Raw genomic sequence first — 26146 nt, 5'->3', positions numbered from 1 at the left:
AGGGTTTCAATTAGAATACCTTTTAGGTATAGTTATAGTTAAAATCCATTAGCTATACAAACAACCTGTTAAAGAACCCTGTGTACAGATGCCGTGGAGAGAGATTGGGTTGAAAAACAATGTAAATTCCATGAATGACTTTTTAAAGAAAAATGTTTTGAATAAAATGGTTTTTCTTTGATGGTGTATTGCTAGATTGTTTAATGAAACATGGGATTATTAAGTAATTACATCCCACTGAACTTCGCTGTAGATTAAGGATGATTATGATGATGATGATAGCACATTTGCATTCGGAAAATGTATTGAATTGGCAATAAATCAATGCAAATTCCAAATTGTTAAAATGTACAGCAAGTGCTTTTGTTTTTTTAAATTTTTTTGTATTTTTAAAACGTTGACTAATTTAATTAGCTGAATCTCTTGATGTAATGTGGTCTCACTTCTCGAGCCACCAAACACAATTAATGAATGTAAAGTGATGAGCGAGACAGCGTGAAAAAGTTTCTTCATTACAGTTCATGATTATTCTCTTAAGCCTAGCAGGGTGTCAGGCTGCGGGCATTGAGACAATATTTTTGCACTTTATTTCTGTACATCCATTAGTCCTGGTTTCTTAAATAAACTAAATTGCTTGCAAATGATGTTTGTGCATTTTTGATACTGTACAACTTGATTACATTCCAAAATCAAACCAATAAATGTTATTTCTTCCAAACCCATAACGTTTCTTGGTTGTTGCCGATTTTCGTAAAGGAAGACGCCAGTGCGATTCAAACTGTGTTCAAACGAGTATAATAGTTAAAATATGACACTTTGATACTGTAGCACACTTGGTGTTCTGGGAAAATATTTCAGTATTGGCAGAGTATATCATCAAGGGATATATATTATATATATACATACATACATACATACATACATACATACATACATACATACATACATACATACATACACATTCACACACATTCACACACATTCTAGATTCATTACACAAAGTGAAATATTTTAAGCTTTGATTATGACTTGCAGCTCATGGAGATCAAAAATCCAGAAGCTCAAAATATGAAAAGTTTCACTTTGTGTAATGAATCTAGAATATATGAAAGTTCCACTTTTGAATTAAATTAGGGGGGGGGGGTGAAGTTTTCCATGATATTCTACATTTTGAGGCCACTAATATTGGCACCCTTGGTAAATACCAGCACAGAAGGCTGTGAACGTGTCTGTTTTGTTAACCTTTTGATCGGTTTGTTTTAAAAAATTCACAAAAATACTCTTTGTGGAAAAAAAAAAATGTTCTTTGTGGAATATGTTTATGACAAAGTGAGGGTGTGAGATTTGGTGATTGTTTTGTTTTTTCCCCACATTAATCATTTTATTACATTCCAGGCTAAACCACAAATATGTAATGTGAATCTGGAAGAAAACATTATGGTAAAAACAACGGAGACAAGTCGGCCTAGTATCAGTCATAGTAACGTTTCTTTTGATTTAACTGATCAAATGAAATGCATTCACATCATGTTTTCACAACGTCACGAAAATGAGCTTAAGATATATATCATCTCAGACAACTTGAAAGACTTAAAAAAAAAAAAAAAAAAAAAAAAAAAAAAAAAAAACTATTTACGCAATAAGAATATTATAAAATCATTTCAACAACAGAGATTAGCAATACAGCTAATACAATATAACGACATAAAATAATAACCTTCAGAGTGTAGTCTTCTATTGCTGTGTAATTCTCAAACACACACCATGCAGGTTTATCAGAGTGAAATTTTCAGTGATTTTTTTTAAAAACCATAAAGCTTAACTTCAGGGTGTTTAAAATGTCCTCACATATGGACTGTGTCTGTTCAAAGCCATATCAAAAGGCCAAAATTATTCAGCTTATTCATGATTCATTATAACTAGATGAGTGTTTGCAGGATGGTTTTAGATCCCAGCTGAAGCAAACGTGTGTGTGCTTAAAGTTATAGAGTGTGTGTAACAGATGGAGCGATTAGGTGTTGGTGGTATGCAGCGTGAGACCTTGTCTGTTCGCCTGGTTCTGTTTGCGGAAGAAGGCCTTGCCAAACTCATATGTGCTTATCATTATAGCGCAGGCTGGAGCCACTTTTATCAGCCTAGGCATAAAACCTGAGAGAGAGAGAGCATGAGAGAAATTAAACTACAAAGCAATATGAAACTGGATATGGTTTTTCACAATATTAGAATATTTTCCCAATACAATAAAATATTCATACAGCAAAGGAAACAGTTGGTTTCAGAGAAAAAAAGTCAAGGTGTTAGAATGGCCCAGTCATCACCTGACTTGAATCCAATTAAACAAGATTTAAAGACAATATGTTTAATAAAATGGTCCAAAATCACACCTGAATACTGCGCCTGGTTTAATTTCTTCATACAGGAAGCGTCTTGAAGCTGTCATTACAAACCAAGGCTTCTCCACTAACTATTAAATACTTTTTTCCAGTGGTATTCCACTTTATTACACATAACATTATTTATGGTCTTTAATGTTGTGAATTCTTTATATTTCTGGAGTTCTTGAGTTAATACTGATGTCTGGTGAATGTTTCATGGGAATAACCTCATTGGAAATATATTTAATGAAAGACAATGTTGACGAGTCCAATACTCATTTCCCAGACTGTATAATATACAGAACTTGTCCCGTATTTCCAAATAGGATCACATGTAATGACATAACACTGGTGGTGCTTTTTTATTTATTTATTTATTTCTTACTTGTACAAATAACCTGGAAAATATGTTGTACGGGGGGAGGGGGGAATTGCTTAATCCATGTCCTCTTCAAGATACATCACAACTGTATTGAGAAAACCCGTTTGGAAAACTGTTATGGCTTTGGAGTGCTTGATTTTGTTTACATGGCTCTCCTGTCAGCCATTTTATACCAACTAACTAACTCCCCTCCCTCATCTCAGTCTGTTCAGAAAGAAAAAAAAAGGCTGAAATCAGCAAGTGCCTAGCACTGGCAGATATTTCTCCTGTGAGCACAAAACTTGATGAGAAAACAGCTTTTCCATGATGGAGTCATTTTTACTGGTGAATCAAATGAATCAGAGGCAAAATTAGCCATGTCGACCCTGGACAAGTATGTAAATGAAACCTGTATAAAGCTTTGAAAGGTTTCAATGGCCTGCTTTACATAAATCAAGTAGATACGTTTTATATTCTTCATTAAGCTCACAAGCCTTCATTACAAAGAAAAACACAGCGAAGGCATTCTTGACCATTCTCATAAATCAGTATGAAATGATTAGTAGTAGAATAGTAGTAGAGATACATTTGCATGTTTATAGTGTTATATTTGTGTTATAACTTGCCTTCAAGCAGCTGAATGGCCAATTACGCTTGAAAGTGATGTCATGAGAGTCCTTGATAATGCTAACTATAACTGAAGCACTGTACTTTCTGGGGGCGGAGCTTTGTGTGCACAGGTGGGAAATTTGGGGAAGGAGTAGTCGACTCAAGGAGTAAAAAAATGTAAAAAATCAAAAAATCATTCAATTCTTCAACTCCACCTATTTAACCAGTAGAGACCTAATCTACACAATACACCAAGGGCTAGACTATTTATAAACTGATTCAAAGTGGTTAAATTCATTGTTTACAAAACTAAAGGAAAAGATTGGCTTTTGTTAAAGTTATCTATTCTTTGAGAACTCACCTGCAAAGAGTCCTTGGATGCCGCTCTCCGTGACTATTCTTTTCATCACCTTATAGGTTGAAGACGAGGCTTGAGGCAACACTACAGAAGCAAATGTTATTCATTTGAGTGTCTAACAAATATGGCTCATCAAGAAACAACAACTTTTGTCTTATGTTTATCATAAACTAACTTAAATTAACTAACATAAATTAACTTTTGTCACTGTTATCAGGCCAACATCTTAGAATTGTCCAGTGCAAGGGTTTTATTTTAGAACAGGAGTTGGAAAACGTACATTTCCTAGCCTGCAGTTCACCCAGTTCCACCTGCCTCCTGGTCTTCACCACATCAAACGGCAGTGTTACAATTGATGCGATCTGAAAAGGAGGAGGAACAAAGGATAACTAGGACGCCCAACAAAAGACACATTTGTGTCTGTGATGTGTATATTTTTATCTTTACGGGGTTGGGCAACCAAGAAGATTTGGTATCCGGGCTTTTATTTATTTATGTATGTATGTATGTATGTATGTATGTATGTATGTATGTATGTATTTATTTATTTAAAATTCATAGTTACAGCGGAAGTGTAGGTCCAACGACCAGAAAAACAAACTCTACTCCTTATTGCCTTTTCCCAGTTTTAATTTGTTCTACATGTTTAAACTGAACACGCTTCAGTGAACCCCCTCAGATTCCTGCTCTTGGCTGACAGGACTAGAGCGATGTTGTCTTCTTCTATTGTAGCCCGTCCACCTCAAGCTTTTACAGTCGTGTGTTCGGAGATGCTTTTCTGCTCACCACGGTGGTGAATAGGGGTTACATGAGTTACAGTACCTTTCCTGTTGGTTCGAATCAGTCTGGCCATTTTCCCCTCCAATCAACACGACGTTTCAGCCCACAGAACACAGGATGTTTTTGGTACCATTCTGTGTAAACTCTAGCGAGTATTGTGTGTGTGTGAAAATCCCAGAAGATTGAGCAAAAAAGCCCATCTGGCACGAACAACAATGCCACGTTTAATTCTGATGTTTGATGTGAATATTACCTGAAGCCCTTTACCTATATGTGCATGGTTTTTATACACTGCACTGCCACCACATGATTGGCTGAAACCAGATCCCCAATTTAGGATTTTGTGATTTTTACTCCTAAGCTACTTATTGCGTGTTAAACAGCGTAGACTCACAGAGCCGGACACCGCTCCTGAGGTAAAGGCGATGCTGACGGTCGGCTCAGTCGTCTTGTTGTAGCGACACAGCCAGGCTTTACCTTTCTCATAGTTGTACCAGTACAAGGCTGAAAAGAGAGGAGGCACGTGGTGTGGGATTAGCATGCTACAACATAACAGGGAAAGATGTGGAGCATAATGTGAACAAATGGCCCTGTTTATTATGCTAAAATAAACAGTGCAATAGGACTTAAGGACTCGGAAGCGTAATATGAGGTCAATTTGTATGAATATGTTTTTTTCCCACCAGTTTAAAAAAATTCATATTTTTTTAAAAATGTTTTTATTTCCTTTTATTTCCTTTCCGTTACTGACCATCACTATTAGACCTATCTATTAAAGAAACACTCTTCTCTATCAAATTTCTCACATCTATAGCTGAGAAAGCAGGCCGGTGAGGTGAGATGTAAACTGATTTTTGCATTTCATTTGAGAATTTGTTGCCTATTATGGCATGATTTTCAGTTGATTCGTACAAATACAACCTTTTTAAAGATCATAGTTGTTTTTTATCTGTAGGTGAAATGAAATGTGCTACAGAAGACATTAAAATTTTCGTCCCATAAGGCCCACTTATACGTTTTTGGAGAGCTTATTATTGATTTTTCTTTTTTTTTTTAAATCTTCGCGCCCCCCCCCCCCCCCCCCTTCAGTCTGAAATGTAAAGTTTTTACTTTACATTTTACAAAGTAAAGGGCCAAATTTCAATTTCGTTTTTATATCCAGATTTCCGTAACGCCGTTAGTGACTGCCCGTTGTTAAAAGTTGTAGATAAAATTGACGTAAAGTGCCACTTTGGACTACGTTTTGAAAATCTACCTTCTTCGTTTTACACGTTTTGATATGCAAAATGATAGTGTCGATTCATTTAATATGCAAACTAGTCTCTGACGTCATCTGGCGACATTCTAAGCATGCATTAGGTACTTTCCCCTGAAAAGACCCTCACTGTGGAGGTCTCTAGTCCTGCTGCTCGTGTTTGCTCTGTGAGCCACCCAGAGGCTGTATGAAATAGTTATTTTACACACCAAACAAGAGAACACATCATTATGAAGGGAAAAGTCTCGTGTATAAATCTGTTTTGTTTTTTACCTGAAAATGGTACGTCCCTGAGCAGCGTGGGCCCGAGACCCCTCCAGAGAGCGAGCCAGCCTTCATTGTGTACTGCCGAGCGAATCACGGCACTCAGCTCTCTGTACGACTGCCTCTCTGACTGCAGCTTAGTGCGGATCAGCTCTAACGGACTGATCAGAGTAGCGGAGCCCACTGCAACACACACATTCACACACACACATGATTCAAGGGTTATACCAAGCAGCTCAAATCCAAGTATATGGAAGGAAAGATTTTCTGTAATCTAAAAATCAAATGTACTTGATTGTAAAACAAAAAAAAAAAAAAAAAAAAAGATTTCATGAGTGTTGTTTCAGTATATACAGTAAATGAAATAGATTTTAGTGTGTTTTGTGCTTCTTGGTGTCAAAATTTTGTGATTCAAACCGTCATACAGGCAGGACAGTGGAGAACATAATCATATCTAACTAATACAGGACATCCTATTCTTCTTTTTCCATCAGTGTTCATATCTATTGCAATGGTTACTAATTATTTTTGGTGATAAGACTTTGCCGTTAAGTAAATAATCACCTTCAGTGTAACATCGAGCGAGAGAGAGACTCAAGCATTCAATCTGATGCTCACTCTACCATTTAACAACAAACTTCGTGTTGGAAAACTTTTAGGAACCCGATTAACAACCCGGACACTCAGGTCTAAGAATCATATTTAAAGTCCCCGTGGACGTTTTGTGGCTTTTAGTACGAATATATACGCCTTAAAGTTATCTATAGACTAATGCGCTCCAAAACAATGACAAAAAAAATTGCATTATATGCGTTTAAAATTTACAGTCTCTCTCTACCACCGATATGGATCAACAACTTTGATGACATCATCCTGCACTTCAGCTTCTCATCACATTTTCTGTCCAATCAAATGCTGGAAATGGGAGATTACGTCGAATAACACTGCACGTTTCAAGGCACTTTACGGGGACACCACCCTGAAAGACATGAACCATGTTTATACTGAAATACCGGTGACGTGTCATTAGTCACTCTGGTGTCGTAATGTCATTTCTGTGAGAAGTTAGAAGCGGTCTGCTGTGCTGACATCACAAGAGGACAATGCTAACAAAATTACAGTGGTCTTTAATAGGAGAAAACATAAGTGTTCATGGACAGGTTTTGCTGTTAGCTCATTAAAAAAATGATATAATAATAATTTTAAAAAAAAAACAGCAAGAGCTTCTTTTCTCACTTAGAATTTTTTCAGTGAGCTTCAATGTCATATTAATGGGAAATCCAATTAGAGCAAATGCTGGATTCAAAGTCCCAGAATTCAGTGCATCAATACAACAAGTTACAGTGGAGACTCAGCACAGCTAGTTGTGATCTACGATAGTTGGAGCTTTGGAAGCTGTTCAGTTTGAGCAGAGTGTACAGATGAGGAAATGGAGATGGACGAACTGAAGGACTAAAGCGCTGCTGCATCACTCTCTTTAGGTAGAGATCAGTTCGCACTAGTGTCACTACCAGTAGGTAGTCAAATGGAATTGTGAGTAATGTAGGAAACAGTTAATCAACATGTAAGTAGAATATGTTGATGGAAGACATTTTAACTACCGGTAACTATTTAGAATTTCATTCATAGAATAAATCTTGGACACTACTGAAGATCAGTTCATTATAAATATTGAAATGAAAGTTGGTTAGGGTGGATTTTTCCCTTAAGAAGTAAATCATATTTGCTCTGCTGCCTTATAAGAGCAAGTAGATTAATTTAACTTTTTATCTTGGTGTGTGTGTGTTTGTGGTAATATCTTGAAGTGGTTACATCATGCTATCAATCTGGCAGTGACCATAAAAGGTACAGTTTGTGTACACAAAACAGATTAAATATTTACCCATTTTAATAATGTACTATAATATACAGTAGGTCTAGCAAAGGTCAGTCGAGTGCAAAGTTTGCGTTCCCTTTGCATCTATTTTACAGTTTGTCTTTTAAACAGTATTCCATGTTCATTTAATGGTGTTTTCCTGTTAAATACTTGTTAAAGCCTAAAGGTTATAGCAGCTGACTTCGGTTGCAGGGATCTCTGTTAGCAAGCTCATAGTTTGCATCACAACTGCCATGCTCCAGTTCATTTCTTTGAATGAGCTTTTCAAGGTGTCTAAAAATTTAAAACTGTAGATTATCATGCCATTTTAGTAAGCAGTTTACAGTCAATTTGGAAAAAGGCACGAGTCATGAAAATATTACGCTTTCACAGAGCTGCAGAGGGGTATAAAAAGATATCAAGGTGTTTAAGGATAGAAACACGCACAGGAAAGTCTGTTATTCAGAAAGGGAAGAAATAGGAACACTCTGTTCGCTACCAAAGAATGTCAGAAAAATAACTGGGGGGGGAACAGACGAAAAATCCAAAACAAACACCAGGAGCTCTGAACATTTCCTTAAAGACAAGTGGGGAAAAAGTCCATATTTGTATCACACATGACTCTGAACTTAAAGTTAGGATGTGCAAACTTTTGCTAAAGTAATCTCACAGGTAACAATAATGAAGAGTTTCCGTTATTTACAACGGTAAATCTTTAAAACGGAAATCAAAAACAACAAATGATTTGTTGGTGTCACGACTTTGAAGTAAGGGTGTGCAAACATTTGCTCTTCACTGTAGGTTAACAAATATGACACTCTAAATTCTTAATCGAATAGTAATTAATACTGTTTTTTTTTTATGTCGGACCATTTCTGAAAACCTCGCGTTAAATATTCTGTTAGTGTCATCATTTTGATGCAAGGGTGCACAAACTTTTGCATTTAACCGAAGGTTATGAAGAGCTCATCTTCATGCACCTAATGATCGTAATTTAGACTGTCTTTTATTTATAGAAAGAGGAACATCCGTGAAACCTCACTTTAAGCATTTTGTTGGTGCCATTATTTTGGAGTTAAGGGTGCACAAACTTTTGCACTGAACTACAATATAGAAATGAAAGGTTTTTCAGTTGGATCCAGGGGGGGAGGGGGTTGGAAAGTCAGACCTGCCTATGTAGGATTACTAAAGTGAAGATGTCATATACTGTAACCCTAACCGTAACCCACTCTAGAGCAGACATTGTTGACATTAGTCAGTTTGACTCATTCTAACGCTAACACATGGGGTCAAAGTTAACCTCGAGCTATTGATCCAGCTAATAGCGGTGCCAGGTCTGCCTTTTCCCCCATCCGGAGCCTGAGAGAAGCACAGAGCTGGTCATAAGAGGTGAAGTACATCACTGTAGCTGGAACGGCCATAACTCTGTGGACAGAAAACTCTGCGTAAGAACAATTCCCATCTCAGGAACAGTCTCCTAAGTAAAGACCTGGATCATGACAAGGAATCTTGAGCGTGTTGTCAACAGTGTGGATAAAAATTAAAAATGACTCTAAACACACTGCTACCCAGGTTACATACAAATGGTAAAACAAAGAAAAAGAAGGAAAAAAATCCACTAACAGTGTTGGAGGGAGGCCACTCCACAGCGACTTGATCCCTTCCATGCGTACAATCCTGATAAAGGCATCCTGTATCACAAAACATTATAGGTTTTTATATACGCTTTCCCACCATGGCTATCTCAAAATTCCATAGAGAAGTCACAACAGCAGAATTTGTTTACTCACCAGTGTGCCACTGAAATGAACCCGAGGTTTGTACCATGCTTTCCCATTCCCGTTTTCACACACGCATATATGATCCATCAGGCCATTGCAATACACAAAGCATTTCCCTGTGGGGCAGAGGAAAATTTGAGTATACACGAATCAACAGAGCTTAGAAGATTTGCAAGGGAAAAAAATAAAAATTCATTTCAGCACAAAATACTAACTGGAACTATCTTTACCTTTAGATAAAGGAGTGCTCTGTGCTTGGAGTCTGATCTTGATGACATCCAAAGGCGTTACTGTAAAACAGAAGAAAAGAGGGGTCGTTATTTTAGCTGAACAATATCGGGTTTCAAATTTGATTAAGCAGTGGCCTTGTTTAAACATACACGATATGGACAAACGTATGTTAACACCTGACCATCACACCCATATGAGGCTGTTCCCCAAAATGTGGCCAAAACATGGATGCACACAATAGTCTAGAATGTCTCTGTATACTGTAGCATTACAATTTTCCTTCACTGGAACCAAGAGGACCAAACCTGTTCCAGCATGACAATACCACTGTGCACAAAGCGAGCACCATGAAGACATGGTCTGCCAGGGTTGGAGTGGAAGATCTCCACAGAGTCCTGACCTCAACCCCACTGGAACACGGACTACGTTTACATGGACAGCAGTAATCTAATTAGTGAACTTACTCTGAGTAAGATAATAATGTGATTAAGGTGTTTACATGAGTCTCTTTTAGAATACTCCTGTCATGCTCCTGTTTTACGTGTTCTAGAACATAATTAGATTAACAGCCCGCGTCATTATGTCACCGCGCCACGCCGTCCGATGTCCCTCCACAATTTCACATATCGACATACAGTTCGTCTTCGTTATGGTACCGTATACAGTTTTGGGTGTTTTTATTTAATTTTTTTATGGACGCTTTAAGTGCAGTTAATTATCTGTCATGCTATACATGCTAATAGACAATTGCTTGAAGCCGTGGGCCCCGTCCTAAACCGCGTACTTACCTACTATATAGTAGCCGAGATGCATGTATTTTTCCCCACGGCAGGCCTATAGTAGGCAAGTATGTGGTTTGGGACGCAGCCGAACTCTCTTGTTTGCCGTAAAACGTAAAACTGTCGTGTGTGATCGTGTCCTGTCGCAAAATGCGGTGAAAACTCTCACACGACATTCATAATGTGATTAAGGTGTTTACATGTCTGTAATACACGTCCATAACCCCAATTCCAAAAGAGTTGGGACACTGTGTGAAAGGGAAATAAAAGCAGAATGCAATGATGTGTAAATCTCATAAACCCATGTTATTCTCAATAGAACATAGAAAACATATAAATGCCTGTCTATGGTACTCTTTTTATACCCAATCATGTTACTGACCTGTTGCCAATTAACCTAAATAGTTGCAAGAATATCCCTCCAGCTGTTTCTTTTTAGTAACGCTTACTTTTCCAGCCTTTTGTTGCCCCGTATCAACTTTTTTGAGAAGTGTTGCGGCCATCAAATTCAAAATGCCTTTAGTTTTTTTCTTAAAATGGTACATTTCCTCAGTTTAAACATTTGATATGGTTTCTATGTTCTATTGTGAATAATATATGGGTTTATGAGATTTGCAAATCATTGCATTCTGTTTTTATTTACATTTTACACAGTGTCCCAACTTTTTTGAATTCGGGGCTGTACTTTATTACTGTGACTTTATCGGAAAATGCTTTCAGCATTAAAATATATGAAGAAGCATGACTTTATGGGCATGCAAATGTGAAGTGCACACACACAAAACTCTTTGTAGATAAATAGGACAATTTGTTGGAAAAACAGCAAGATCAAACTCAAAATCGTTAGGTTTTCCCACTTGGGCGATTTTATCATAGTCAAAGTTGTAGTCGCTGTGCCTTTGTGCAAGCAATGAGAATTAATTCAATAAAAGTTAATTCAATAAAAATATGGCTTGTCTACATTAAAGGGTCATTATTTATTACTTTATTTACTTTCCCCAGTTCTCTAAATACCATTATTGCCATTGTTTTGTCCTTACCCAACTCAGTGCTTTGGCAACAGCCGTTAACTACAATTCATGCCAGTAAAACAGTTTTGAATTTGAATTTGGTCTCACCCTACCTTATCTCTCTAGGCTCCTGCAGCCCTACACCCTGCTCACACTCTCAAGTCCACCAGTTCTAGCCTACTGCTGGTGCCTAAAACCAGACTAACATCAATGGGGGGTCAGACCTTTTAGTGCACCAGTTCCCAGACTTTGAGATACCACCCCCAGGACCTTCATGACTGAACTTCCATCTTCCAATTTAAAACAAAACCTTAAAACACTTTTCCTTTTCTTCTTCTTCTTATCAGCGATCCCTCCCATCCTGCCCATTCACTGTACACACTCATGAATTCTGGATAAAGAAACTTGCGCATGTGATGATAAAGTTCTTGAATATTAAAAAAGAGCAATAGATAGGATTAGTAATTTTTTTTTATAAAGATTACATCTCTAACAGTTATATAGGTAGGTTTGACAGTTGAATGTTTTTTTTAACTCCTTGGCCTACGCATACGCCTAACCCCCACCCCATTTCTGCCCATGTTCACAAATCTACAGCGCTCTGTAGCATGTCTATAAAATAATTGACAGGATGTCGGTCCAAAGTCATGTTTTCAAACGGGTTTACTCAGTCACTTAATACGCTTTTGCTGAGATCATGTCCGCCAGAAGCAAAAAAAATGGAATTTGTGCCTGCTCTGGGTGCACCCGTGTTGAGCGCTGAATGCATTTGTGATGTCACACTCCTCAATAATGGCTAATGACTCATATGAAAGTAGACACTCTGGGATTTAAGAATTGCAGTGTTTCATAAGCATTTTTCTTTTCTTTTTTTTTAGCATTTAAACGTAGCCTACTAGTTTTAAATGCTATAGTTTTATTGTGACAGTTGTATACAGTGTTTTAATATCAAAAAAGCTTTACTTGTGCTGTCTGTTTTTATCTCCGTACTAGTGTTATTGTGGAGAAGTGTGAATTGTTTGCCCAACAGGGGGCTGGTCACCCCCACTTCCAATCACCCTGCTCACCGGCAGCTAAACACAGAGTCACAATACTCTACACACAGAAACCCATCAGTACTCTGACTCGTTTTACCTCAGACTTTCAGCAATAAAATAATGCATTTGTTTATCCTGATTGAAAATGTCTGAGAAGTCGATTTCCATTCCGCCGGCAGAACAGAACACCAATGTCCTGCTAGAAAGGGACATATTTCCTGTTCTAAATATCTTCCAGGTTATTTGTACAAGTAGGAAATGTTTTTATTTTTAATGACTATTACACCTTTAAATCTAGTCTTCTCCCTACCTTTTTGTATGTATATGTGTGTAACGTGCCCTTGTACGTTAGAAAGGCACTATACAATTCAGACATGTTACTACTATATTTATTAAATGTAGTTTCGCTCAGACTGGGGCATCCGAAAAGGCAGAGTAAGCAGAGAAGAAGTCACTTTTGTATTTTTTTTTTGTTATGCATAAACAAATTCAATGAACTTACCAAACAATGATGTGAGCAAAGCCCCAGAACAAGAAGACACCATCTGCTGAACTGGTGTTATACTATCCATGTTGGTTTGAAAACTCTGAGAAGTCATCTCAAACAGCCTGGTTTAAAGACAGACATGAAGAGAGATGTTTACTTTAATTGTTATTTAGTGATGACGTACTTGCACATTACAATAACACTGAGCAAGGCAGGAGAGAAGTCACTGCCTAGAACAACAACTTCACTAAGGTTCAGTTTAAGTTTCTCACCTTGGTTTAGTCCTTCCTGAGTTTCGAAATTAATTAGAGGACAACTTAGTTCCCTTGTTGTGAACTCCAGTCCAACGATCTTCAACGAACCTTTCATGTCATTTATCGTGTCCTGGAGTTGTTTTCCTAGCTAGAGATAGCCACTACCACTAATCATGAAATTCTTAAAATATTCACACGGATTAAAATATATCTCCACGATGACAACATTAGAGAGACGTATAAGTAAACTAAATCTGACAAAAAAACAAAACAAAACAAACAAAGTCACTCTCCTACAACAACCCTGCAAACCATATATCTACGATTTATAACCGCCTGGTAGATCACGTTTTTTCGTAAACTACACATGACACTGGGACTGTGTATGTAATACTAGCCTTCATTTTCACAGCCGCACATTCGGCCATTTAAATCACCCAAATGTACATATAAAATAATTATGGATACTTTCAAATGAAATTCGTCAGTTGGAATTTAACTATGTTATTTATTTCATATTATACATCTTATATAAGTTCTGCAAGTTCCTATGATGGCCGAAAAGTGCGTTTGTGGAATTAAACCGTGCTATCTGTTCTTAGCAGGAGGAAGTGGATTTCACGAGCGGGAAAATAGAATTGTTTTGTTTGGGCTAGGTCTAGAGGAAAACAAAAACAAACATAATAGAGCGCTTCGGTCTTGTGTTCTTGCAAATAAATAAATATATCGATTCTAAGAAACATCAACGCGAGGACGACTTGCGTCCAGGGCGTTCATGAATATTCATGCAGGCTTGGTTGGGGGTAATTTGTAAGCTAGCTGTTAGCTTCGTCTGTATTTGAACTTCCGGTGTAACGTTTGTGCAGTTTAAAAAACGGGGCGCATTTAAAAAACTCGACCTGTAGATGTATAGATAGATAGATGCAGATACGAGCTCATGTTCAGTTGTAACATAGCTAAACGTAGAGAAAGTAAAGTGAGTGAAATATCCTCATTGTTAGATTGTTGTGTTTGTTTATTTTCCACCGCGTGACTCTAAATAAATCCTTTTTTTCTTCACAGAAGGCTTACTGCATGGTAACGGTAGCTAAGGAAGTCTTAGCAACTCCTGAACTGTAATGAAACAACAGAGCTTTCACAGATCTACAAAACCTAAATTCCAAGGTAAGTCCTCTTTTTTTCATCCTTAATTTTTATCTCTTTAATTTGTATTTACTTTGTAACCTTCCCTCGTGGACCACAATCAAGATCCGTATTTAACAAATATGAACTATTCATGTTCAGTGATCACAGACATAATAACAAAATGCTTCTGTAGTATTATATTTATATTTCCTGTTTCTGATGCTGTGTGATTTTTCAATTTTCTTTTAATCATTTATTCTCAGTCCAAACTGACAATAGTAATAATAATAATAATACTAATAAAGTAAGACAATCAGAAAGTTCAGTGTATCCATGTGCCATGTTTGGAGAGGCAGAATAACAAAATGCTTCCATAATATTTCTGTTAATTCATGGTGTTTTTTAAATATCATGTTATATCTATTTTAATAATTTCTTGTCAGACTCTTTCGTACCGAAGAGACGGTCCCACATGAAATAAGCTGAATGATTTACTTTAAAGAGTAAAATTTCTCACGGTTTGTTTTTGATGTCGTGTTAAATCTACTTTAGTCATTTATTGTCTAATTGAACAGACCTATTAGCGATCAAGATACAAACCGTGTTCAGTGAGGTGTGATGACAGCATGCTGTTACGTTCTTATGATAATGATGTTTGCAGTACTCTGTTATGTCCAGTCTCATCATTTCTTTAATGGTCATATTGTATGATTAAATGTACTCACCATGTGTTTAGACGGTTTCCCGTTAGACCTGCTCCCTGCGCTCCTTTAATGTTGAATGAATCCATTTTTTTAGTTTGTTTTAAATCCACAGACCCAAACCTGGACAACGACGAGCACCAAAAAGCTGCATCTATAAGGAAACATAATAAAGACAGTGAGGCAGTTCAGAGGAAGCCCTTGGCTGGGCGAATCTTTTATTTGGATCTACCATGTAATAAACGCAGCCAGGTTTTAGAAACTGATCTCAAGAGCCTCGGAGGAGTGAGTACAATTTGAATCATTTAATCTCGTTTTACTTTTTTGTTGTTTTTACGTCATGCAAGTAATGTATGATTTTAGTTAGTTAGTTAGTTCTCAATATAACCGATGATTATGGAAGATGCTTTGCTTGCAAGCAACATGCAAGTACTTTTCCAAAGTTTTGTGGTAATTTTTTAAAAACATTTTTATTACTTTTTATTTTTATGAATGTGTAATGAGAGTTGTGAAGTAAAACAGATGACTAGTTTCCATGTTTTTGCATTCATGCGCATACTTACTGCTTTTTGTTTATGCAGAGAGCTGTGATGAGAACCAATAGAAAACGTTTATATGCTTCTCTTTATCTGTCTAGTCTTTATGTACGATTAAACATATTGTGATTTTCCTTGCACATTTCGTACACGATTTGTGCTCATTATGACAGCAGATTTAAATCCATATTAGGATTTTTGAAGTTGCTGAGTGATGCTGTGTGTTTTTTTTTTTTTTTTTTTTTAATCACTACAAGAAAAGCCCATCCTGAAACTCCTCACAAACGTGTTTGCTTGGTTTGTTAGCGACTTATGACCATGAGGAGCATGTAGGCACTCATAGTAGTATTAGTAGGAAAGTTGAGGCTTTGGACTCTGAACTGTATGAGGTGAGTTTACAGATGAGGAGAAGAGAGCTGGACAGACTAAAGGACTAAAGCTTTGCTGCATCGCTCTCTTTAGGTAGAAATGAAGTTGGTGCTAAATCACCACGGTACCACTATGAGCAGGTATGGCATTCTGGGTCGTGCACAAAACTATTAATGAAAGTGAATCTTGACCAACTCAGAATGTCATTATAAAATGAACGTTTTGCACAAGTGAAGAAACCTTCTATCTACTGCTTTTACACCTGATTGATTGGCCTTTCTTTCTGATAAACGTGAGTGGCTGATACTTTATGCGCACATGTTTTGGCTCATCCTTTTAAAGCTCTGTGATTGTTGAGAACAGGGCAGTGACAGACCTGTTTGCAAGTTAATAGCACTCTCATTCAAACATTGCATGTCTTTACTTCCTTTTGTCCTTTGAGCAGATTTCAAATCTCATGGGTTTTTTTTTCTTTATTAAAAGTGTAAAGCAGCTTTGAGTGGGAAAGTTGAATTATGGTTACATCCTTGTTTACTTAACTACTTTACTTCACTTTTTCAAATAGTGCATACAAAAGTAGCAACCAAACAGAACGATAAATACAAGCAAAAACCTAATTACCGTAATGTACATTGTTGTATATGTTTGTTTACTTAATGTTTCTCTTCATGGTATTCTGTGTGTTCTTGTTCTTTCAGACTGTGGAAAAGTTCTTCAGTAAAGAGATTCGATACTTGGTGTCCAGTAAACCCGAAGCTCGGCATGTACAGCGGCTCGTTCAGGACTCCCCGGTGCCGAGTCCAGACTCGGGCCTCAGCTCCCCTCATCCTGGCAGCAGGAGGGATAGTCATGGGCCCAGAGGCAGCTCACAAGGACCTGCTGACACTGTGAGGAGCTTTATCTCAATCTATATCTCAGTGTCAAACTTGTATACACTCTATATCTTAAAGTTTGTGGAAACCTGACCATCGCCCCCATATGTTGTAGCATTATTATATCACTTCACTGGTACTAAGGGCCCCAAGCCAGGGGGTTGAGGTTAGAGAGGAAGAACTGAAGCACCTACTGCAATTCCAGTCTGAATTCCTGAAGAAATGTTTTTCTGAATGCATTGATTGCATTGCAGCTCATTACCGTGCTGGTTTTTTTTTTGTTTGTTTGTTTTTTAAACTGAAGCCATAAGAGTCAGGTCTGTCAGGAACATAAACTACAAAAATTAGACAATGTTGATTTAAAATAGTAATATTGTTATATTGTAAATACAATATAAATTTTTAACGAATAAAACTAACGGTCAGTTCAAGTTTTTAAAAAAATCTTATAAACATACTTTTAGAGAAAGACCGAAAGCAGCTACAGTGCTTTTTATAGTTTATCTGCAGAAACTATTATTTAGCCTTTAATCAACCGCATTCTTCTTTAATGTTTGTGACTTTCATCATCTCTGCTCTGTATTTCACAGATGGTCGCAAGCCGAGGGAAATCCTTAGTGGAGAAAGTCGTTAAGGAACAAGTGAGTGCTTTTGTTTACACTGGTGCTCCTAGACAAAGCCTATCACAGGTCTTGTGGATTATCATTGTAGATTCTCACCTACTGTTTGGAAATGTTAATCACGTTACTGATTTTGTATTGAGTGTTTTTTTTCATCCCCCAATTTCTTAGGAGCGTATTCAGATGAACAGAATCCTGGCCAATGCACTTGAATGGGGTGTAAAAATCCTCTACATTGATGGTATTCATCAATTCATCTCTCACTATGACACTCATTTTGTTGCTTCTATTGTTTGAGAAGAATTTTGAAATAGAAAGTCAAAGCTGATTGAAGTAGACATTGTATTAACTCTTTGCATGTTCCAGTTTTAAGATTGACATTTTTGTTACCATTCATTGTAGCTGATTTACCCTTTCTCTTTTAAAACAGACGTCATTTCATATATCGACAAGAAAAAGAGCACAATTGCCAAAGTCAGAGCAGCGGCTCACCCGGTAAAGAAAGCTGTAAGTGTCTGTTGTTCATTCTACCACAGTAACCTTTTAGAAAGATGGAATAGGAATGAATTTTGCATTGAAATTTTTTTTGATAAATCTGAATCTGGTGAGTTTGTAAATGATAAAGATTTTCCTTAGCAAGTGCAAAATTTTTAAACCACTGACATATATTTTTGACACAGGTCGACCGATGATAAATTTTACCGATAATGATAACTAAGTCGGACGGTGCCTGCCGATTAACCGATTAATCAACCGATAGTTTTTTTTAATTGATACTGAATGAAAACATAATACTCAAAGTAAAATATTGCTGAACTTTATTACAAAAATCAACAGTACTGTTCCATGAAAATGTGCTATACTTTTAAAAAATAAATATTAATATATGCTATAAATAAATATTAAAGTACATGCATCCAAACTGACCCAAAAAATAACACTCCAAATAGCAAATAAAAATGGAGACATCCAAAATGAATAAAAAAACACTTCAAATAACAACAAAATTTGTCATTGATGGTTTAAACTTCGCCTCTAGAGGCCGCTCTCGTACCGTACAATGACAGCAGATTCTTCTCAGCTGCTCCAACAATGGACGCAACTGGGAAAAACTATCTGTGGATTTTTGCAGATAAACCGATAGTTCCAGCAAAAACGATCAATCGACAAAGCCGATCAATAGGACGACCGTTAATAAAGATTGTGTTGGGTTAGCTGTTCTCAAGTTGATTTATTTGTACAGTATTTCTTCAAAAGTTTCTCCTTACGTTATACTCAATCATTTCAATCTTCTGTTTTAGGCCAAACCTGAGCCCACAGATGGGACTGCTTCTCAGAAATGCAACCGTGAGTAGAGTACAATACACACTCTGTCAGTACATGTGCAAAAAAAAGAAAGACATTTTATAGAATTTTAAGAACCAGGGTTTTGCTCTGTTCCATTTCACTTGATTCAATTTCAAATAATGTGCATATCATGAGCCATTTCAATAATTAATGACTCTCAGTAATTCTCCTAAATCTCCTGATTCATTTCCCTTTCATATGGAGCTGATTCAGCTCGTTCTGTACTGCTTTAAAAGCCATGATACATCTTCATAATTTTTATTTATTTATTTGTTTATTTAGCTGGACGAATCAGTCGCCCCTTCATTAAAGTAGAGGACTCCAGCAGGTACAAATCATTTTTTATTATTATTTATATATATAATATTTTAACAATTTCTCTTTAACCAGTAAAAGATATATTTTATACACCGAGTGTTCAGAATTTCCTGTTTTTGCTCATTTATGTATTTTTGTTTTTCAGACACTACCGTCCCATCTATCTCCCCATGCCCGACATGCCTGTGTGTAACCTCAGATCGGCTGCCCCTTGCAGTCCGTTCTTGGTAGAACACGATAAAGATGTCCCTGGGAAAAAGACCAAAGTGCACGGGTATGTTCTAGCATGTGGTGTCTGAGGGTCTGCATTTCCCAAATAAAATAAACCTTTGACAGCATGACTGTACGTCATCATGGATCAAATTTATTTTCAGAAACACCTATTGTTAATGTTGTTGTTAAAGCAAGACACTATGGGTGAACAGAGTAATATTTTTTTAAACAGTAGATACAGTTTCACAATCAATATTTGCCAGTTTGCAGTATACGAAATGTGCTTGTTCAGGCAGATTAGGCTATCTAATTAAATATGCGTACTAAATAAAACCAAAAATCTAGTCTTCTGATGTTAGAAAAAAAGTTCTTCACTGTGAAGATGCTGTCGAGGAGAAGACTTTTGCAGGAAAAAAAAGCCCTAAGCAGCCGCACATTATTATAGATTTTTTTCTTTGTTGTTTTCTCGTGATCTCGACATATCAAAAGTTGTTTTCTCACAACGTAATTTTATCGCGAGAAAATCTCACGCTTTGTGAATGAGACTGGTATTAAATGCACTCCTAGAGATGGACTTTATCTCTGCATTAAGAGAGAGGGGTGTCCCCCTTCTCAAGTGTCCGACACTAATGTGGAAGACTGATGACGTATTTTTGTAGGCCAACCCGGAAATTAGTATCATCCTGGTTCCCTCGACAAAAATCCAATAGGATTTTTCTATCGGCTTTTGTATTACTCCCGAAAATAAACTCGTTGACCAACAAAAGCTTATGATTCTTACATATTTTTTTCATCAAGATAATCTTCGCAAATGAACACAACTTTTATAAATTTTAACCTAAATAAATACAGCATAAATACAATCTCCAGGAGTAAAAAGCTAATGTTAGACTCTAAACGATCTACACCACGGTCACATGACTTCATCACCACCACTACGCTTCCGGCAACTCTTTCCATCTTTTATTTAAAAAACACTACAATTGGAAAAACTATAAATTGATAAATCTATAAGTTGGGAAGTTTGAGTTGGAGTAGTTTGCAAGAACGCGAGTATAAACACAACGAGGCTGTAGTAGATGAGTTTTCCTGTTCGGCCTGATGGCGTTTAATTTCCCCGACAACCTCTTTACTCCCATTTAGCCACTTGTTAGCAACCGCCTTTTTCAAGACCCGTAAAAGCTTAACAAACTCATGAGTGGGGTATGAATTTTATGTCGTAGTATAAAACGTGAACATGTCATCAGATTGTGTTAACCATATACCTTATTTCAGAAAAGCCCGTTGACTTCGGGACGATGGATGTCGAGAAAACAAGAAGAAAAAATAATAATAATGCATGTGAAGTGCTTGAATTTGGTTTTTTGAAATTGAAGTACTGGAAAACTTTTTAAAATAGGCATTTTTTAAATCTAGATAAAAATAGGCATTTTTTTAATCTAGATAAAAATAGGCATTTTTTTAATCTAGATAAAAATAGGCATTTTTTTAATCTAGATAAAAATAGGCACTTTTTATCTAGAGAAAAATAGGCACTTTTTATCTACGAAATCCCGAAATAACTTTTAAAGTGTTTATTTTGGATAGAATATTTCATACTCTTTCCATAGTCTGACAACAGAAATGGGAAAAATATGCAAATGAGAACAGCTTTATTGGGAATTAAGAAATATGAAGTAGATGTAAAGAGCTGACACGAGGCAGAATGCAAATATGGCGTAATGAATATGCTAATTAGCACATGGCATCGTCTAGCGATATTTAGCGACTTTCCATTGAAAGTTGTTGGCATGATTGCCATTTCTTTGTAAACACACATCGAGTCGTCTCTACCAACTTCGGCTCCCAGTTTGGCAACAGTGTCGTGTGTGTGATGTTCACCATGCTTCCGTTAAAGTCCATCACAGCCTTGCCAAAGCTTCCCGATCCAGCCATGAGAATGATTGCAATACATTCTTCTCTTTTCAAACACATGCTTCAGGTCTGGAGTAGATCGACGGGAGAAGAGCAGGAAAGACCGACACCGAGGCCGTGAGGGAAAGGGACGAAGGAAAGGGGGCTACTGCGAATGTTGCATTGTCAAATATGACAATCTTAAAGCTGTGAGTACCAAACAAGCACCAGTGCAAATTTGCAACAATTTAATGTCTAAAATATCTTTTTACACTTCAACTGTAAGCAGCCTTTTTGAATTCTGGACTATATTATCCCTGATCTACAGCACCTGCAAAGTGAGCAGCATCAGGCTTTCTCTAAAAGTGAGGAGTACCTGGTGGTGGACAGAGTTATCACAGGACTCAGCTGTGATTTTCTACACATCAGCCCCCAAATAAAAAGGTACTTCCACTCACGATCGCCGTATCACAAGATCAGCGCTGACTTCAGTGGTACTTCAAAGACACATTATTGTCATTTAGTTACATTTTTTTATCCTGTTAATGTAACTGTAATTCAGCAGTGTAGTGTAATTAAATTTTTGTCCTATTAGTGTTACTGTAGTAGCCAAATGTGGTCCAAGGAAGCACAACCAGCTAACGTCTTGGTGCCAGATACCACAGCACACCTTCAGGGGTCTTGTGGAGTCTGTGCCTCGACGGATCAGAGCTGTTTTGGTGTCACGAGGGGGCTTCGCACAATATTCTGTGTGGTTTTAATGTTAATGCTGATCGGTGTACATCGTGTTACGCTTTGCATGTTGCAATTCTGTGATATTTCTGGAGATATTTCTCCCACTGTATATAGGATGTGAAGACAATAAATATGATCTAGACTTGCACTGTAATGTATTCAAACTATTTCCAATGTCTCTGCTGCAGGGTGAAGTGCAGCGTCACGTCCCCAATCATGGTCCCTGGACCAGCCATTAGGAAGGATGGAGAAATGGGGGTTGAAGAGGAGGATGTGACTGACGAGACCCCACTCTGGGGCTCTCAAAACACTGAGCGTTCAGTCCGCAAGCGCTCCAGAGAACTCTCCCAAGGTCCTAAAGGAGACTCGGCAGGACAATCTGATGCGTTTCAGAAATCCCAGTCAAAGCGCGGATCATTTAAATGGGACTCCAGTTCTAATGCTGGTTTACCGAAGGCTTTGGCTACATCATTGTGTAACACCAGACAAGATTGTCTTTCTGAGTGTTTGGACAGGACCAGGACCCCGTTACACACCCGTTTGGAACGAGGGACTTCACAAAGCAATCGGCACGTTAGACTTTCAGATCCTGCAGGGTTCGGTACGACCCGCAGTTCATTGGCTGCAGGGACCTCTCACGTGGTGTCTGAGCAGTCTGCAATGTCAGACTTTCAGACTGCACCAAAGTTACTCTTAGATGTTGCAGAATGTACAACCGAGAGACCTTTCTGTAAGGCCGGCAAAGCAACTGACACTATGCATTGTGGACCTGTCACACAGGAAATGTCTTCTTCCAACACGGACATTCCGTCTGGAGTCTTGCAAAGGAAAGTGCGGACGTTGAGGCGGAGACGAACCGCACCATCGGAGCCCCTGTGTGGCCTTTCTGGTAAACCTGAAGAATCCCAAAATCTTCAGTGTCTGGGAAAAGATTCTGAGTCTCAGAGACTTTCAGCATCTGCCGTGGACTTATGGCAGCTCTTCCAGTCCAGCGACGATGTGGAGGAGGATTTTAACGGTTTCTACAATTAGTAGAAAAGGGACGTTGAATATGAAGAGTGTGTGTGTGTGTGTGTGTGTGTGTGTGTGTGTGTGTGTGTGTGTGTGTGTGTGTGTGTGTGTGTGTTGTGTGTCAAATAATCAAATATTTTCTCTGGATCACTCAGAGATAGTCCAGTTCCTAAATGAATTGCTGTCAAGAAGTGGTTAATATGGGACTGACATATTAAATATTATATATTAAAACGAATAAAATATTATATAAAGCTACAGAACATAAAAATCTTATTCAGTGTGAAATAAACCACATAGTAAACATAAAATGTATTTAGAATGAGCAATATGGGACTTGCCTTACGAATGAGATCAACTAGTCAAGTTTACAAGTTTCGCAATTAAACTATATTCAGACTCCACATGTAGAAACTGTGAATGTGAAAAAATAAGTACACCCTATGGAAATGGTTGGCTTTTTTGACATTTGGACAAGCAAACATTTGAACATTATTGAAACAGTGCCTGTTAATGAAGTTGATATACTTGAGTAAAACCACAAGGGAAACGAGCTTTTACAATCATTTGTAAAATGATTAAAAGTAAGTACACCCTTGGACTCAGAAGCTAGTATTTGCCCCCTTTAGCAGAATAACTGGCCTCAGACAGATGGCCTCACATTCTCTTCCAGCACTCTTTGATATGATGTAGAATTCATAGTTGAAACAATGAATGCAAGCTGTCCAGTCCCTGATGCAGCGAAGGAACGCCAAACCATTACATTTCCACCACCGTGCTTCACAGTTGTAATGAGCTGCTTCCCCTGAAAAGCTGTCTTTGGTCTGTGCCAAACATGTCTGCTGTTACTGTGGACAAACAGCTCGATCATTGATTTGTCTGTCCAGAGCACATTATTCCAAAAGGCCTGGTCTTTGCATATATGCTTGTTGGCAAACTGTATTCTTGGAAAGGCTTTTTTCTGGTACGCCTCCCATGCAGGTCAAATTTGTGCAATCTCTTTCTGATTTTAGAAGCATGCACTTTAACACCAACATTTGCAAGTCTTACTAGCAAACCCTGTGATAAAATTTTGGGGTTGTTTGGAGAATTAGCTGGAACGGCCAGTCCTGGACAAATTGGCAAGTCGTTTGAAATCAGTGCCATTTGTAGATTATTTTCCTTACAGTGAAATGATGTATTTCAAAAAATTTGTACATCCTTTTAAATCCCTTTCGAGACTCATAGGGATCCAGGAAACAGAATTGCAATAGCTTTGTGTTCATAAAGGAGTACTCCAGTGTTTCACAATACTGATAACGGTGTAATCTTGTACAATCATTTCAACATTTTTTTTCTTGTAGAATGAAAAGGGGACAAAAAACTGTTTATGAACAGGATTCAACAACTGTCCTTAGACTTCCATTGTAAGAGAGTTTGAGTAAACATTTTTACACCACACCGCTGTCAAGTTCTCTGATTGGTCGGAAAGTGTTAACTAATTTTCTGTAACAGAAGCTCTGTAATTTCAATCACAAGCTTCTATTAATGTGCTCGTTCTAATACGTTATTGTTTCTATAGAAACAGCTCATTCACAGAGACTTCTATGTTGGAAGCTCCACATAATCTACACCTAAACAGTCCATACAGGATTTCCCAGAGTTCTTTTTTTATGATTTGTTGCAGCCAAAAATTTATTTTAAAAAATGTACTACTTAAACTGACAATTGTTTTGGAAGGACTTTCGCAGTGGCGGTTGTTTGGTAAATGAGACCGTTTAGCTGTGCACATGAATCGAAGAGGCCTTTGCTTGTGGCCCAAATCTGCAGTAATTTTGAAAAATTGCAAGCTCTATAACAAGTTATTCTTGTTATACTTATTCAAGCGAAAGGAAATGGAGAGACTGGTGAGGGTACGACTGGTAGCTGTTATGACGTACATGATCATAGGATTTAGCTTGTTTCTCGGGTGTTGACAAATTTCTGTGGTATGTGAGGGAAATTACTCATTTTTACTTTGTAATAGTTTTATTCTTGTTCTGTTTCATTCTCATCAGAGGATAACGCCTAAGAAGGCCATGTCACTGAGATCAGTACAGAAAGTTTATCTGCTTACAGAGACGCAAACATGTTCTTCTGTTCAAGGTTCGTCTGCACATCTTCCAAGACCCTAAAACAAAACCTGTTTGAACTGCCTCAAACTGCTTCTTATCGGTACACAGAATTATGTCATGCTCTGTGTTTTTTATATATATATATATATTAGTTATATAGTAGGGCTTTAGAGCGCACTCATTTATTCTATCCTGTATTAACCATCTTTCTGTAATAAAACTTTTTACCTTCAGAGGACGAGTCTGCGAATGTTGTCTAATTTCCATGACAATTTGCCATCTCCTGTCTGGGCTGCGCGAGTCTTTTCAGCTTTTCTGGACAACAAGCAAACCGGAGGACGCCCGTGGAAAAGTTTCACCCTGAGGCCCGCGTTGACGCGCTGGCGGTCTGCCTTTTAATGTGCAGCCTTACCACTGACTGGTAGGAATCATCAAGAATTTAGAATGAGAATTTTATGAAGTCAGTGTGTATTAGTGTCTCTATGGGAGTCAATGATCTAAGAAATGCGCGTATTACGTTGAGAGAAGTATTACATGGAGTGATTTCTTATAAGAAGTTCTAGGAACTTCGCCTCTGCGACGGCAGAGATATTGGTGTTTCTTAGATCACAGCTTCAAAACTAAGATTAAAACACAGAATTGTGTCATGCTCTGCATTATATATATATATAGTAGTGGTTTAGTACAAGGGCTTCAGAGCGCTCTCATTTATTCTATCCTGCTTTATTCTATCCTGTATTAACCATCTTTCTGTAATAAACCTTTTTACCTTCAGAGGACGAGTCTGCGTGTGTTGTCTACGACCGGTATAAGAGAAATGAGCACTTTAGGTCATTCTGTTATTGGGGAAATGCTCAACGTCAAGGTGATACCAGTA

General features: G+C 37.6%; 2 protein-coding genes across 4 annotated transcripts; one reads left to right on the top strand and one right to left on the bottom strand.

The window, feature by feature from the left end:
• Window positions 1-779: 779 nt before the first annotated feature.
• slc25a40 (solute carrier family 25 member 40) lies at window positions 780-25692 on the bottom strand. Its single transcript, XM_017453474.3, has 12 exons — window positions 25498-25692; window positions 15287-15416; window positions 13198-13304; window positions 9869-9928; window positions 9648-9754; window positions 9481-9548; window positions 9158-9282; window positions 6012-6185; window positions 4878-4987; window positions 3984-4065; window positions 3707-3787; window positions 780-2148 (listed from the first exon to the last, which is right to left on the bottom strand). Exons 2-12 carry the CDS (start codon window positions 15349-15351, stop codon window positions 2012-2014), a joined length of 1116 nt encoding a protein of 371 aa, XP_017308963.1. The 5' UTR covers window positions 15352-15416; window positions 25498-25692; the 3' UTR covers window positions 780-2011.
• Window positions 13950-25458, top strand: dbf4 (DBF4 zinc finger). Of its 3 annotated transcripts, none has more exons than XM_017453471.3 (13): window positions 13950-14412; window positions 14502-14600; window positions 15360-15547; window positions 16866-17054; window positions 17630-17680; window positions 17831-17900; window positions 18090-18166; window positions 18961-19006; window positions 19289-19334; window positions 19470-19598; window positions 21519-21639; window positions 21759-21874; window positions 22354-25458. In XM_017453471.3, exons 2-13 carry the CDS (start codon window positions 14555-14557, stop codon window positions 23195-23197), a joined length of 1923 nt encoding a protein of 640 aa, XP_017308960.1. In that variant the 5' UTR covers window positions 13950-14412; window positions 14502-14554; the 3' UTR covers window positions 23198-25458. The 3 variants fall into 3 exon arrangements, with proteins under 3 accessions (XP_017308960.1, XP_017308958.1, XP_017308961.1); XM_017453469.3 differs by having other exon boundaries at window positions 13951-14412; window positions 14499-14600; XM_017453472.3 differs by having other exon boundaries at window positions 13957-14412; window positions 14499-14600; window positions 15378-15547; window positions 22354-25457.
• Window positions 25693-26146: the final 454 nt, after the last annotated feature.

The sequence above is a fragment of the Ictalurus punctatus genome, chromosome 23 (genome assembly GCF_001660625.3).
Source record: "Ictalurus punctatus breed USDA103 chromosome 23, Coco_2.0, whole genome shotgun sequence".
Taxonomy (NCBI): Eukaryota; Metazoa; Chordata; class Actinopteri; order Siluriformes; family Ictaluridae; genus Ictalurus; species Ictalurus punctatus.
Note: the sequence above shows the minus strand (reverse complement) of the source record. Positions and strands in the feature narration are given on the sequence as shown.